Source organism: Calypte anna, chromosome 15 (assembly GCF_003957555.1).
Source record: "Calypte anna isolate BGI_N300 chromosome 15, bCalAnn1_v1.p, whole genome shotgun sequence".
Taxonomy (NCBI): Eukaryota; Metazoa; Chordata; class Aves; order Apodiformes; family Trochilidae; genus Calypte; species Calypte anna.
In genome coordinates, this window is record NC_044261.1 from 3,954,960 (window position 1) to 3,971,544 (window position 16,585).

General features: G+C 37.9%; 1 protein-coding gene across 1 annotated transcript in view; it reads left to right on the forward strand.

The window, feature by feature from the left end:
• TMEM132B (transmembrane protein 132B) overlaps positions 1–12,106 on the forward strand; it is a 209,615-nt gene extending 197,509 nt beyond the window's left edge. The window contains exons 6-9 of the mRNA XM_030460487.1: positions 2,369–2,574; positions 8,770–9,043; positions 9,717–9,908; positions 10,947–12,106. Of these exons, the coding sequence (XP_030316347.1) occupies positions 2,369–2,574; positions 8,770–9,043; positions 9,717–9,908; positions 10,947–12,101 (1,827 nt within the window). The 3' untranslated portion in view covers positions 12,102–12,106. The remainder of the gene's footprint in view (positions 1–2,368; positions 2,575–8,769; positions 9,044–9,716; positions 9,909–10,946) is intronic.
• Positions 12,107–16,585: the final 4,479 nt, after the last annotated feature.

Below are 16,585 nucleotides of genomic sequence, written 5' to 3' on the forward strand. Positions count from 1 at the left end.
GTTCTAAGTTTCCTTCAGATGTGCCAAAGAGACTTTTAAGTAACAAGTGCTGTAAAGGTGTGAAAGAAACATGACAGTAAATGCCTGTGAGTGCAACAGAGGTTTCCTCAGGTGAGATTTTGTCTAACCTGAATGGTAACGTGGTGGTGGTTTGGATAAAGTGATGGTGGTTTCACAGACTTCATTATGGATTCAGCTGTACTCAGGGTGACTGCTATTTTCATCCTCATTTGGACAAACAATTTCCCTAATTTATTTATTTGCTTGTACCTAAGAGTAAACCCAAATTCCAGGTAGAGAACTGAAACAACAATAATGTCTCTCTTCAAATTTCCTTATTGAGACTGTGTTATTTTCTGGAAGATACACTTAACTAAAAAATGAGCTCTGAACTCTACACAAGATCCCTGTGAGAACTTCTATAGCATAGTTATATGTACTGCTTTATACTTACCTCTAGGTCACTCTATAAATGACTGAATGGCTCTGTCTAGACTTATAATCTGTGAAATTTGTAAGCTTACTCTGATATTTTTACAGCTGCAATTAAAGTCCATATTTCAGTTCCCTAATTTACTACCTTTCTTGCTTGCTGACAAGGAGACAAGAACATTTTAAGCAGTAAGAGGGAATTCGAAAATATTAGCTATTGTCATGCCAAATATTAGTTATTCCCCTGATCTGATCTTAATGCTTATCCCTCCCTCTTTGAATTTCCTTAATTGTTTCTGTCTTGTCTTAATTCTCACTAAACTCCCTAGATGTAAGCTTTATGATTTAGAATCAAATCTGCTCATTCAATTAATGGGCTTGATTAATGTGCTTAAACTTCCCAGAGACACTTGTGACACATGATGGGAGGGAAACATAAATTCCAAGTATGCTCTATCTCGATTGTGGTACTCCCGAGCCTGGAGTCCATTTCAAGCTCTGTATTAGATAGCTAGACTTTTTTTTTTTTTTTTTTTTTTTTTTAAATAGTTCTAAATCTTAAAAGTATTATGAGAGCCATTTAGGCAAATTCTTCTTATTTAAGTGTGCTCCACATGATAGTAGAACTCAAGTAGTGTCCATCTAACAGCTCAAGAGAAAAACAATGCTATTCCATATGAGATTTAAAGCAGGACAGATTTAATTTCAAAGTCATACCTGAGGACTGCCCTAGAGGAAAAAAAAAAGGCTGCTACACATTTTCTGTAATTTTTCTTGGCTGAGTAAACCCTAATTCATGTTAATATCAAAGATTTGAGGTATATTTGCAAAGCAAAACCAACCTGTCTTTCAGCATATTCCCCTCTGAAGTCTACATGAATTATTTCAGTAACTCCAGTAAACCAGAATTTAATCACTGGCTGAGCCAGGATCCCTTCAGATCTGAGTCCCAGTGCATTATACAACATGACACAGAACAGTCCTGACACAAGAACAAAGTCCATTCCAGGAACACAGCTATGTCTCATAAGCCATTGGTTTAAAAGATTAAATACATAGGACATGGACTCTGTGGAGACTATCACTTATCTCTTGTAACTAAGCAGAAGGCAAAGCTGCATTATAGACACAAATAAAATACAGATGTATGTGCATGTTAGACATCACTCTAAAGGTGTGTGTATGTGTATGTAATGTGTATGTAATCTAAAACTATACATAAATAAACTGTACCTCATGAAGAAGCAGCTCCATCTTTCTAGGATGCAGGTCAAATGCATTGCTGTGTCATGTTCTTTATACAGACAGGATCTGTGTCCAGGACCTTGATTTTGTGCCAAAGCATCCCTGAGATCAAGAGAGTAAATGAGTTGTAATATAGACCCCACGTGCTAGTTTTAGCAGTAATTTCATATAATGACACAAAGCAACTATAATACATTTTGCTAAAAGAGAAGTTTTAAAAATTAATGCATTTTGCTGCACTTCTGCTCATGAGCCATAAAGGAGATCTTTGTCTTTCAGCTTTACAGTGCTCAAGGAAAAAGGAAAAGTCTGGTTTATGGTTCTGAGTCAGTCTTTTTCTTACTAACATATGGTCCCATTTTTTTCCTGTTTCTTTAAGCAAGTTGTAAACATAAACTTTGAGGCACATGGAGTTTGATGCATGAAGAGTTTAATTTGCCTGGTATAAAAGATTCACATAGGTTATATAACATCATTAAATTATTTTTGTAGTTTGAGTGGTATCCATTGAGGAAAGCAGAACTGTTTCCCTGGGGTCCATTTATCACTGTTTGCTACTAATTAGAAAACTGAAAATACAATATGCATGACTCCCATTATCAGTGTTGTCTTTGGCCTGATATATTATTTCTCCTGCTTCCCCAGGAACTTTCATTCATTTCCTAATTAATCTTTTTTTTTCTTTTTTAAGGTTTCTGACAGATGTGACTCTATCTTCGTTAATGGCAAGGAAATGAAAAGCAAAGTGGATACTATTGTTAATTTCACTTATCAGCATTTTACCACCCAGTTAGAAGTGACTGTCTGGGTTCCACGGCTCCCACTGCAGATTGAGATCTCTGATACAGAGCTCAGCCAGATCAAAGGCTGGAGGATACCTGTCACTTCCAACAAAAGGTATGATTACAGCCTTAGCTCAGTCCAGATACATGCCCAGGGCCTCTGGTTTTAGAACATAACACTTTTTTAAGGTATTTCTCAGAATCTAAACTCTCATGTGTAGAATTAACTTCACGTTCTGTCTCTGCCTTCACTAAAACATCCAAAAATTGTATCCGTCAGTTAATTTTTATCCTGGTCTATACAGTTCAAGATTCTGTGGCTTTGCCTGGAGCATGAATCAATTCCACACAATTTTAGGGGCAGCATCAGGAGGGTTGGACTAAGACTTTAAAGGTCCCTTCCAGTCTAAACCATTCCATGACTCTGAATCATTCTATGACTGATTCTGTGACTTTGGACACGATTATTCAGTGGCTGAAGTACTACTTAGCAGATCTGAACTATGCAAAGAAACCCCAAACCTCCCCATGTGCCCACTGAAGATTATATTCTGATGAACAGATTTTACCAGGACAAATATGGATGGGGGGATGGGAAATGGGTATTTTGAGCTCTGTTCCCAGCATTCCCTACTGAAAATAGGGACCAGAATAACCATCACTTGGATGATTTGCAAGATTAAGAACTTCCAGGAACACTGTTACAGTGGTGGATTTTGGGCTAAGCTGAAATATACTTCTGGAGAGCAAGGCATGACACCAGCTCAAATTTATAATAGAGTGAAAAAACATTTCTGGCAGCAGTTAATGTAGCTCTAAACACTGGGGCAGTTCCAGCTAAAGCACTCGACGTGCCCAGGAGAACATCTCCACTATTGAAGAGCCTTAAAGAGCCCAGACAGCCAAGTGGAGTAGAATTATCCAACACTTTGTGAGGGCATAAAACTAAGGGTAATAGGACACAATTTACAGGATACTCAGATAACGAGCTCCAAAGAAGGTGAATGACTTAACTCTACTATATTGACATTTTTTCTGGCTATGAGAGAAGAGGTGATGAGGATTTGGCACAAGAGAAATTAGTGTGTTTGCTTCAGTGTTAAGAACAAAGTTTGTGGCAGGAATAGATGTGCTAGGTGATGGATGAACATACGCTGGCTACTTACCTGCTGTTTGTAAAGTGCCAAGTGCTGCAGCACTCCCTTGGGTGCAGCTCCCAGTAAAACCAGTGAGGCTTTTGCTGAGTAAAAGGCTACAGGATTAGGCAGTTGATGTTTATTGTAGGAGTAAACTTTCAGCAGCGTGCACAGGGTGTCAGGCATCCAACTGTGGTTAACGGCCGTGGCCATTCTGACTTGAAACCCATTACATGCAGTGCTGGAAATCTACTCCCTGGTGTCTTGTTCTGATTTATTTGGCCAGGTAAAACAAAGATTATGGGCTGAGAGTCTGCACTGTTTGCAAGCTGGCAAATGGTACAAGTGTGTTGCTGCTCAGACTGCATCTGAACTGCTGGCATATCTTTAGTGAGCATTTTCCATGGAAGGTGGAAGTGTATAAAGAATGGACACAGTACCATTCCTCAGATTTGCAGCTGGTGCTTTATGATGTTGTGTATCAGCAGCCCATGCCCATGTGAATAGGAAAGGTTTCAAGTAGAAATAATTTTGCTTTTGTTTTATGGAACATTCATATGGATTTTTTTTTTTAAGTTTGGGGGTTATTCTAAATCAATAGGCAATCTAGCACTAGCATTAGTTGTGTTCAGTCTGACATTTACTTTGTATATAGGGTTTTTACATTTCCTTTATTTTTAGATTTGGATGGCTTTTACCTGAGATTTCGTGGCTTTTCCTTTTGATTTTTTTTTTTTCTTTAATTTTATACCTGCTTATACTTCCATATCCTTCATAACTACATGTTTGCCAATAGTATAAACATGGGGGAGTTTTTATGGTGACTTTTAAATGGTCAAGTTTAGTTCTTGGCAAGAACTAAACATTGCTGTAAAGTAATTCATCAATGTACAGAAGGTAAAAGTTTTGAGCATTTCTCAAAGGGACTTTTTGGAGATGCTTCAGCAACCTCTGAACATTACTTCCTCTCCTTGGGTTCTCCCATGTTCTCTCATGCTCAGTATGCTTGGGCTGCTGGAGTTGTCTCAGGGGCTGAGCCAGATGGCAAAATATAACTGGATTTACAATAATCTTGTAAATGTTTTTATTGGTGCTGTTGACAAAAGAAACACTTGTGAAACTACTGTCTCAGCATGGCTGTTCTTCATCTGAATATAGCTGCTTATGTTTCAGACCTAAAAAAGTGTTTATATGACCCAATTCACATCTGTTCTTTCCAGTAATGTTTGTTGATTTAATAAAATGTATTGCTTCTCCCTATAAACCCTCATGTTTGTAATTGTAATATACATGTGATTACAGGCATGTTTGCTTACCTAACATCTTGATTCATTTCCACAAAGCAATGAAAAAGACAGTTCTTATAGAATTTTTATAAATGCCACATGCTTGGCTCAGTTAGGACTTTGTTGCTTTTCACCTGGTCTGAACTACTCTAAGAGCAGGAACTTGCTAGAGGAACAGAGAGAAGTGAGCTGCTTTTATGCCAAAAACTGGGGGGAAAAAATAGCCTCCCTTGTGTAAGAGCAATAACAATTTTACCAAATAACTGTGTAAATATATGGCAAACCTGTATTATTCTTCAGGGAAGAACTTGCTCCGTGGTGTGTGGTACTGCAGACATAAGAGCCCACTTTTCCAGATGAACATCAGCTCCATGGATCAGCTCATGACTAATGCATTGTTCATGGTCCTTGAGCCAGCCTGGGCTAACAGGAACTCTGCTCCTGCAATGGCCTGAAAAAAAAAAGCCCAAAACCTCAGCAAACAAAAGGTGTATATTTAAATTAACGTCTAATATTAGAGTGTAGAAGAAATCCAGGCAGACTGCTAATCTAACAGAAACATTTCTTTGGATTCCTCATGCACCTACAAAATATTACCTTGCTTTTTGAAGTTCCTACACTAGCTCTGTGCACACACATTTCCATGGGATGAGTGGCTTCAGCTTGCATTAATAGGAATTGCATGGCTAAAGTCTCACTGAGAGAAATGGAATTGTTTTTATGGTTGTTTTCATAAAGAGGCATCACACAGTATGACTCCACTTGAGGGTCAGGCACATGGCTACCTGGCCTTTCACCAGCATCCAGACTTTCTGAACAAGAGCTGACAAAGCCACTGCTAATGGTAGCTGCAAACCTCTGAGCTGCATAAACCTTTGAAACCTACAGAACAGAGTGAAGCCAGACACAGTTGTGTTTATTAATGACAATCTGTTGAACAAATGGTTAATCAGGTAGTGGCTCTGCTTTGGTCTTGGCTAGTACTAGAGAGAGCAGCAGGAAAGTTAGCCCAAGATAAATGCAGGAAACAATAAACTGCTTTAGTTAAACCTCTGTGTGAGTGGTGCCACTCAGACAGAAAGCCATACTTTAAGATGAATTAAGTGAAACTGGATTCAAACCATTCCATTTGTGAAATACAACATCTGCACAAAGCTGGAGCATATTGTAAATTCATTCCTTTAGTTAATTGACTTTAATGTCCTATGGAGATAAGGCCAGAGAGATTTTTGTTAACAGGTAGACTGTATTTTCTAGTTCTGTAAAGGTACCAAATTGCATTTCTTATTGAACTGTGAGTGGAGCTATTTGTAACTTATTTCTGCAGCTGCCACTAAATCAGTTTCTAGTGGCTTGTATTTTGTATCCAAAATAGATTTTTTTCTTTCAATTAGGGGTGTTGCAAATGTTTTTTTTTAAATACATGACTTTTTAATGAGTATTTCAAATTCAAACCCAGCAAAACTGATTTCTTTAGGGGTTTTTTAACAGAAAATGAGCATCTGGCCCAAGAACATGATGCCTGGTTTGAGAGTGGTGCAAATTAAAAGAGACATACTTAAAGTGCTCACAGACAACATCTATAATAGAAAATTGACAGATCACTGATAAGATCAGTGCTTGCAGGCACCCTTGTAACAGGGCTGCTCTATTAATTCAGTTCTCTGGCAAAAGGTTTCTCAGTGTGAAATGCAAATTAAATAAATATAAATGTAAATGTAAATCTGGCAACCTTGGTTCACTCCAGAAAAGCAAAAAGTCTTCCAAGCAAGCTTGCCAAGCACGAAGAAACAGGATAAGAAAGATTCTGAGTGATACCCAGAGCTAACCTTGGCAATGGCCAAAGGGAAAAGAGCACAATTTTCAGCAGTAGCTTATATTCATGAGGATATGTCTTAAAAACAAAATGAGCTGACTGCTTAGGGAAGAATTTTAAGCCTACTGAAAACATTGTAAAGAGAAGTTTAAGACTCTAAAGGGAACCATGCAATTTAGTGGATCTCAAACATTTAGTTGTGCTCATGGAGACGAAACACTGAAATAAATGTATTATTGAATTGTGGATTTGTGGTTTTAAAGTGGAAATGGACAGCATGTGTTTAAAAGAAAAAAAATAGGAAAAAAAGAAGTTGGTATGGGTGTTGAACATGTGAATATTTTTCTACAAGCCACTAAAGAGGCCCAGGCCACATGAGCTGCATGAATGTCCCCCCCTTCTAGTACTTTCCTTTCAGCTGGTTTGCTGACTGCTGGTTCAGCTCATAGTCCAGATTGACACTTGTGTTGGGAAGCAGAACAATTGAAAATGTCCCTGAAATACCCAGCTATCCTAATTCTGTAAAACTAATCCTATAATCGTGTTTTTTCTTAGCTATTCAGTGGTTATTCAATGTTTGACTTAGCAGCTGATGATGGGACACTGTTGTTTTACACAAGGAAAAGCAAAAGACTGCACCAAATATGTTACTTGAGGCTGAATGTATATATTCAGCTAAAAAGGAATGCACTGAAAATGTATTTCAAGTGTATTATATTCTGTAACACCAGGACTTTCTATCGTTTTGAAAAGCATAAGGGCTTTTCTTAGATATTTTTTCAGCTTACTCTTTGCCAACTTTGTCATAAAACAATTTATAACACAAGCAATTCTGTTTTATAATAGTTTTTCACAGGTGTTATTTTGAATCAGAAGATAAAGGAACAGAGTAAACACAAAATGCTTCCCAAAATACTGTGAAAAATAAGAGACTTGCCCTGTATTTTCCACCCTTGCCATAGAGGTGGCTTCAGGCTCAATAAATAAGTAAAGGAGGAAGGCAAATAATTTCAGAGCAATGAATTCCACAGCATGGGGGCATAAGGAGTAAAAGTGTGACCACCTAGTGCTTAATACCTGACTTGAAAGAGACAAGAGAATCCATGTGTTAGTCTCAAGGAAAAAACAATAGCAAAATAAAAATGATAGAAGAATTAATGGGAAAATGGAAACCAAACAAAATTCTGTCAGTTGTGGCAGCACTGCTATAGTATAAATCACTGGGATGCCTTATTTAAACCTTATGGAAGACATTGTTCCAGTCTGCATTTTGCAAGGGGGACAGAGCACTGGAGTTATGTTAAAGTGTGTTTAATGCTGCAACTGGTTCTGTGGGGTGAGTGGAAGCCTCACCATTTTGGCAGAGTTGATGTCCCAAGTGGTAACTTAAGTGCCTCATTTGGATTTCTGGAATCTCCATGTGATCATGACATTATCAAATATACCAGACACCTGCAGGGAATCTGTGAGATTTAAGGTGAAATCATGGTATATTTCTCAAATGCAAAGGGTTTAAAGAACCTGGGAGATAGGGATGTGGGATAAAGTGGGGTGGCATTACCTAAGCAGGGAATCCAGAGTGTGTTACAGTAGTTTTGTATTGGATTTATTTGTGCATTTTGTATTTGCAGAGCTGAGTAGAGTGACACAAATACTATGGGCACAAGTGGTGGAAAGGTTGCTGAAACAGGGGTTTCAGAACTGCTGCTACAGGGGTGTCAGAACTGCCCTCATAAACACTTCATGCTGCTTTCCTTAGGCCTCTGCAAGATTTGACTACCACTTGGAGACATGGTGAAGAAGCAGGAGTTCCATGGAATCTCAGCAATACAGATATATTTTCAAGTTCTGGGGACGTCCCACTCAAGCAAAGAATTCAGTACCAGAAGTGACAGTAGCTTTTAAATTATGCAGCACAAAAAAGCTGTACTACTATCTCAGCTAGAGTTAGTAACTGAAACATCCAAAATCAGGTTCTTATGTTTCCTACAGCAGCAAATGATGATAACATTAATCTGTTTGAAAATACCATGCAACCGAAGCAAAGCAGATAAACCTGGATCTATTTACAGGCCCACCCGTGACAGTGAGGATGAAGAGGATGATGAAAAGAAAGGAAAAGGTTGTACCCTCCAGTATCAGCATGCCATGGTGCGAGTTCTCACACAGTTTGTAGCTGAATCCTCTGAGTTTGGAGGCCACTTGACCTATATGCTGGGCTCTGAGTGGCAGTTTGACATCACTGACCTTGTGACTGAGTTCATGAAGGTGGAAGAACCCAAGATTGCTCAGCTTCAGGATGGCCGAGTTCTGGTTGGTCGTGAGCATGGCATCACCACAGTCCAGGTACAGCCTAAGGCAGCTCCTGTAGAGAGAGTGCTGGATACACAAACACAATAGCTCGTTAGCATATAAACTTAATTGCTCTGAGAAGAAAAAAGCACAACAAAACACAACCAAACAAAAATTCCCAGCTGATGTAAGTCATATGCTAAACATAAAAAGAAGTTTAAGTGGGTTTTCATTTCTTCTGTTTATCACTGGGATTTCCAAAGTCCTTTTGCAAATCTCACTTTTATTTCATTCAGGTCCCCTGTCCTTATAGAAACATTGGGCTGGGTTCCTATCAGCCAGGCTTTGTACACTTACTTATTCCCTTACTGAATTTCAGTGATAATCAGTCTCCTGTGTTCCGTGCAGTGCAATTCTGCATTCATTGGAGGCTTTATTGACCACACAAAACCAACCTCTTTTTGAAAAACAAATCAATTTGATTTAATCTATACTCCATTGTTGAGATGAAGCTGCAATTTTGAAATGATTGTTTGTTTTATTAAATTATTTAGGTAATTTAGCAGCAACTTAGTGTAATGTCTTGGGGGGAAACATAAATTCTACTTTATACATGGATGTGACAAACCTAAGATTAATCTGAAGTGTTACACCAATTTGAGATTACTCTTGCTTTACAACACATTTACTGTCTGTTTCATGCAAGGTGTTTGCTTTCTCTTTCAAGGTTCTGTCTCCTCTTTCTGATTCCATCTTGGCAGAGAAGACAGTGATAGTTCTAGATGACCGTGTAACCATTACAGACCTGGGAGTACAACTGGTTTCAGGCTTGTCCCTCTCCTTACAAATCAGCAAAGGAAATAAGAGAGCTGTTGTTTCTACCACCTCTGCATATGATATCCTTCATAGTCCCAAACAGGTATGATCCAAACTACTCTATAGAATTAGTTTGTTTGTCTGTTGTGCTTTCTTAGAAGCTGGAGAAAAGCCACTCCCTGTAATTTTTAGACAGCATATGTAATGTATGGCTTTGTGAAAAGCAGAAAGTTTGCATAGTCAAGGCTGCTCATCTAACTGACCAACTCCTGCAGGTGCAAATACCCATACAGAATGACCACTGAATTATTCAGAACTAGTTTGGAGACCTGCACAAAATACTGAATATTATGGACATGTCTGTGCACACATAATGCTGTAGAAGGCATGTGTGTACCACTCAAGACACTTTTTCTATGGTAAAATACATCTTAGCTATGTAGGCAGAGGGAAAAACCCCCTGCCTTGACAGTCTCATGAAGTCAGTTTAGCCAAAAGACCTTTTTCATGATCTTCATTGCTGAAATCTGATGAGTTTGTGCTTACTTTGGACTGTGTAATCTGAGGAACTAAACAGCTTTTGATGAGACCACAGAATAAAATATTTATATCTTTTTTATTGTATTTATTATGGAATTGAGACTCTAAATCACTAGAGAAGTGTGACTATCATTTAGCACTAGCAATTTGCAGTAACAAGACAAATTGTTTTGGCCTAAGCATCCTTTAAAAATGGCATTTTTGTGAGTGTTTGTATGGTTCCCAGAAAGAACTGCAATCACATTTGGATATTTCTCATAATCTTGTATAACTGAAAGCACAACACAATATTTAAAATTCTCCTGCTTCCCACTTCACACTGAAAAAAGAATTGTCAACCTTTATTTTTTTGTCAGTGCCTTTTATTAAATTTAGGTGACCGTGTCTTTGATAGTTCCTGAAGAAGAGATAAATGCCTCAGTCTAGAGAACACAAATTTGCAAGAAAAAAATGAGAATTGGAGTAGACAACTTGATTTTTTTTTTAATTGCTGCAAAAATAAACCAAATTTAAATTGTGGGTTTTTTTTGCCAGCTTCAAAGAGATTTTAACAATTGATTGTCTGAGTTTCATGTTTGTTTGTTTTTTTTTTTATCCCCAGGAAGCTGTAGTCAGTGCTTGGATTTTGTTCAGTGATGGGTCAGTAACACCATTAGATATCTATGACTCCAAGGACTTCTCAATCACCATCACTTCACTGGATGAGATGGTAGTGTCTGTACACCAAAATCTTCAGTCCAAATGGCCCGGGGTAGTGGCAGAAGGGGATGGGCAAGGACCTTTGATTAAAATTGAAATGGTCATCAGTGAGACTTGTCAGAAGACCAAGAGGAAGAGCATTCTGGCTGTTGGGAAAGGAAGTGTCAAAGTGAAGCTTGGTCAAAAAGATTCTGACCAAAAAGGAAGTAGTAATGACATTGATGATGCAGATAGAGATTTTAAAAGCCATGCAAGCAATTCTATAGAGAAACCAGCAGAACAAGAGAGGACAGCACAAGAATGGTCCAAAAACCACGAGGAGATGTCCAGTTATGAGGACAATGCAAATAAAAGCACAACTTTCATATCTCCCATTGATCTGGAGTCCCTGGAGGATGAGCAGCTCCAAAATAACCCAACTACCTTTACAGGTTTCCCTGCTCAAGTAGAACTACCAGGAGAAAGCAGTCCCAGTGATCTCACATTGACTCCAAGAGGATTAACAGATCTGGAGATTGGCATGTATGCCCTGCTCTGTGTTTTCTGCTTAGCAATCTTAGTCTTTTTGATTAACTGCGTGGCATTTGCCTGGAAGTACAGACATAAAAGGTTTGCTGTGAGTGAGCAAGGCAACATTCCCCATTCCCATGATTGGGTCTGGCTTGGAAATGAGGTTGAACTGCTGGAAAACCCAGTTGACATTTCACTCCCATCAGAGGAGTGCACAACCATGATCGACAGAGGAATGCAGTTTGAAGAAAGCAACTTCCTCCTTAATGGCAGTTCTCAGAAGACTCTTCATAACCATATCCTCAGATCTTCTGAGTACCTTTGTGAAAAAGAAGTTAAAAGTGAACCTATAAATCCTTCTGGACCAAAGCAGAAGCGAGTAAAGTTCACTTCATATACAACAATACTGCCAGAGGATGGAGGCCCCTACACCAACTCAATTCTATTTGACAGTGATGATAATATTAAATGGGTATGCCAAGATATGAATCTTGGTGATTCCAAGGAACTTAGGGACTATATGGAAAGACTCCAAGACAATATGTAAAACTACTTTCTTATGTTTGTAATCACCTTTATGCCTTCTGTTTATGGATGGTGGAGCAGTCAGTCCAGTCAGCAATAGGAACAAGACAGTCAACCTTGGAGTTACTGAGATGATAACCTGATATCACTGAGCAGGTACAAGAGGCTGGCTGAGTTAAACCTGTTTCACCACAAACCAGGATGTGCCCCTAAAACAGCTACCTGTAGGTGTTGGAGGTGTCACACACGATGGCTGTTTTTGTATACTGCCTGGTACTAGCAAAATGCTAATACAACTACGCTCAGACTCAGAGGAGACTTCATTTGTCTGTCATCTCTCATGATAAAGGGTAAATCAGAAAAGAAAGGGATATTTGTTTGCATTGATTTTTCTAGTCGTCGTCCTTTGTAAAGCACAGTGGACATTTCTTGCTGACAGCCTGGAAGGAGGCTCACTTTAAAAGGGATCTGAATTAGTCTAATTTTAGCCTATGTGCAATGCAGCCAAGTACTCTTATTATTTTTCACAATATAAACCCCTATGTGGTTAATTTCCTTTCCTATTGTTATGAATTTTCTTTGACTTAGGGAACATTAAATATTTTCTTTGAAAGTTTTTTCTTTTTTTTTTTTCAGTTGTACCAAAGTGTAATACAGTAATATTTATAATGATTTAAGTTTTCTATTCATCTGCATCAGCCCCTAGAGACACCTCCTTCATCACTGATTATCTTTCTTCTTTCCATATGGGTATATGGGTTGTTAGTATTTGCAACATAGAAAGGTATTAGAGAACTCTTACTGGGAAAGGGTTGTATCTTCTTACAGGGAACTGTAAATAATAATAAACCCTGGAAACTAAAAACCAAGGAGTAGCCCTGGGTTTACTTTTGCCATTGCTAATATGGAAAAAATAATCTGCAACAAAACAGCACTTACTTCAAAGGAAAATGCTTTGCTGAAACAGCAGCTTGGTTGATACTTCACATTAATACCAGAAAGTCAAATGTGGTGTTGAAATGCATGGGACAGGAAGGAAATTTTCTAACAAATAAGCAAAGGTGTGGAGTAGCTGCTGCTCTGTACAAATTAATACATTGATGGTAGAGTTTGGCAGGACAAAGAAGTCTGTGCTCAAGAGCCAGTGCCCCAGACTTTGTCTAAAACATCTCAGACTGTAAGTGTGGTAAAGAGAAAAACTTTACACCATGTTTCATAACAAAAGGGAGAATGAAAGAAAAGACAAACTGGGCACATTAGAAGGTGACTGTTCCCAATTTTAACAAGGAAAACACACTGGAAATTCAAAGCTGCCATTTCCTATGTATTACATGTTTTTTTTTTTTGTTTTTTTTTTTACTGAAAGATAACTGAAATAAATTGAAAATTACAGTTATAAAAATACTAAAGCTACACAATACTTAGCAAAACCAATAAAGCACATGTTCTTGTGATGCATCCTGTGCAATAAACACAAGATCCAAATTATAACAGCCTTACATATTGTAGTTCCCATCTTTTAGGTACATCAAGATAGAATTTAAATTTCATAATTCAGTTCTGACATTAGAACAGACCAGATAACCTTAACTATGGAAAATTCTGCATTTGGATCCTAATCCACAACTGGTAACATATTTAGTGTAACTGCTACCAAATATAAGAATTGTAATGGTGAGACTAGGAAGTGAGGACACCAGGCTTATATAAGTGATTAGAGACTTCTGTTTGCTGGCACTGAGCTGCACAGAAGAGGGGATGGCATCTGTTATAATCTAATTTTAAGTAGAGAAAATAATAGACCACAGAGATGCTTCTGTTTCATAAGGGATGCAGCACTTGTGTGTCAAATTAAATCTTGGTTTCTTTAACAGTTTTTTGCTCTTCTTTAAATGATCCAGACATTGTAAGGAAAAATTAATCTCTATTATGATCCTTCTTACTAACAATATAAACATCCCTTTTTAGAATTTAACATTACTTTGTATTTAGCCCAACAACAAATGAAGCACATCATTCGCACAAGGGTGAATTAGTATAAATCAACCTCAACTAAATCTAGTCTGTAAATAAGAGGAAACAACCTGCTGATGGTTGTTGCAGAAGGCAGCAACACAGATGTTTTACTGAACATGAATCAGAATGGTTTGGGTTGAAAGGGACCTTAAGGATCACCTGGCTCCAGCACCACTGCATGGGCAGCAACAGGCATGGTCAGGAAGTCCTGCAGGGAAATTCTACAATCAAGTTCTTAGGTGGCTCAGTGGCTGAATGTGGGGCTACTTGAGAATCATGACTTTTGCAGCTAAAGGCATCATCCACGTGTCTATTCCTAAGTTAAATTACAAATACAGCCCATTGCAAAGGAGCACAGTCACTGCTGGTGGTCAGGAAAACGATGGAACTGGATACAACTGGTCACATAAAGACCTCTTCCAAAATCTAGCAATGGGGAAAAAAAAAAAAAATCTACAACTGCATATTCATATAACCTTTCTTTTTGTTTTACATCACATGCTGTTGCATGAAAGTTCTTACATGGAAAAATGATGACACAAACCCCAAAAAAAGGTGGGAAGAGAGAATTCTAGTCTCAGTAAAACCGAGATGAGACCAATGAAGTGGAGTTGTGCTGGATTTGTGCTCGTTTAAGCACTTATGCTGCTTCTAAAAATAAAAAGGGAAAGAATGTATATTAATATATTTGATGCAAAATGTAGTTCTTAGCTGATCAGTCCTTTTTAAGTGAAATATATCAAACTGAAGTTTCAAAATTATGACATACTTTAAGTATATTTATTTAAAATTATTTTAAACCCCACAGTTTTCTGATTATCCTAAATGTTTGGTTTTTCTAAGGAAAGCATTTTGTTCACTTCATATGTAATATTTTACTTTTCTCTTAAAAGAACAGCATTTATATGGTGATAAAAGAATCTCTGCCTTTGAGATTACAAAGCAAAGGTATCCAAATGATCAAAAGGCACATTATGTATGCATGTATGCAGGAAAGGAGAATTGTTTAAAAACAGAAAATAGAAACTATACTGACAGACTAATTAGAATTATGCTTCAGCAGGTGCCCAGGAAAGCAGCACTCATAATTTAATACTGAGCAAAAAGTGCATCTTACTGCTGGCATGTATAGAGAAGACATTGGGAGCAGGGTCCTTTGCCTGCTATCAAGATAAGGAGGGACACAGTAGCAATGCATCTACCAGGAGACATGTGGGGAAAATTCTGTAAGTAAAGAGTGGATTAATGGAACATGGAGAGGTTTTGAACTTTGAAAAATAAAGCTGATGCCAAATCCTCAGCTGTTGCAATCAGAGCTGAGTGATTTATGGCAGCTGGCAGACAGAGAGTGGAAAAGCAGGAGCTTGCAGTTCTCATCTGTGCAGAACTTACTTCATTTGGCCATCACACACTGCCCAGCTCCATGGGGCTTCTCTACACCTTTTCTCATGCTAATAAGAACTTAGGAAACCAGTGCCCTGCTCTCCTCTAGATGTAGAACCACACAGATCCATGTTTTGAGCTGCTGTTTCTTAATTCATTTTGGGGAATGTACAAGAGAAATCTTACAGCCATACGACACAGTCAAACAGTCCATTACAGAATGGAAAACCCTGTATTTCAAGGTAGAGTACCCTATGAATAAAATACCTATTTTTCATAGTGGTTATGCTCTTTTCTGAGATATAAATCATGTGCACTACACTGAAATACACTATAGTGTATTGTGAAATGCATACATTAATTGATGAATCTATAACACTGAATATGTATATACATCACACCCAAGATATTTATACAATATAAGTCTTAGATGTATAACATAATGAATTCTGTACAAAATAAACTGTAAGTTAAGACAATGAAACAGACCTTTTATATCTGTGTAGTTTGTATGCTGATTAAGCTATTCCAGCCTCAGTTTTAATCTTTTAAAATGTGCTCTTAAAAAAAAAAAAACAAACCCCATATTTTCTGTGGAAAGATGCCTGAAATAAAGACTGCACTCCTCAGAAAAGAAGAAACTGAGAGACTGTGAAGGAAACAGGAAACAGATTCTCCTGGAGAAATAAACAATCTTCTTGTGATTTTTTTTTTTTTTTAAAACTGACTAAACCATTTTGCATTTATACTGGTCAAGGTGATCTGCTGGTTGGGTTGAGGGTAATGTGCCCCTGCAGTGTGAACAGTAAATCAGCAGAATCACCACAGGGATGCTCCTGGGCCTCCTTGTTCAAAGCAACACAAATCACCAGATTATATATTGCACCCTCCCTCAAAATAGTGCTCCAGCCCCCTCTTCCTTCAGAGTGATCCTTTCTCAGCATAAAATGGACAGATGAACATATTAAATGACCATTGTCTTGCAAAGTACAGTAGAAATGTATGTTTGGGTTTAAAGAAAAAGGTAAAAAAAAACCTGAGCCTATCCCTTTAGTTCTCTCCAGGGTGAATCACCAAAGGTCAGATTTTTGATTTTGTGTCTGAATT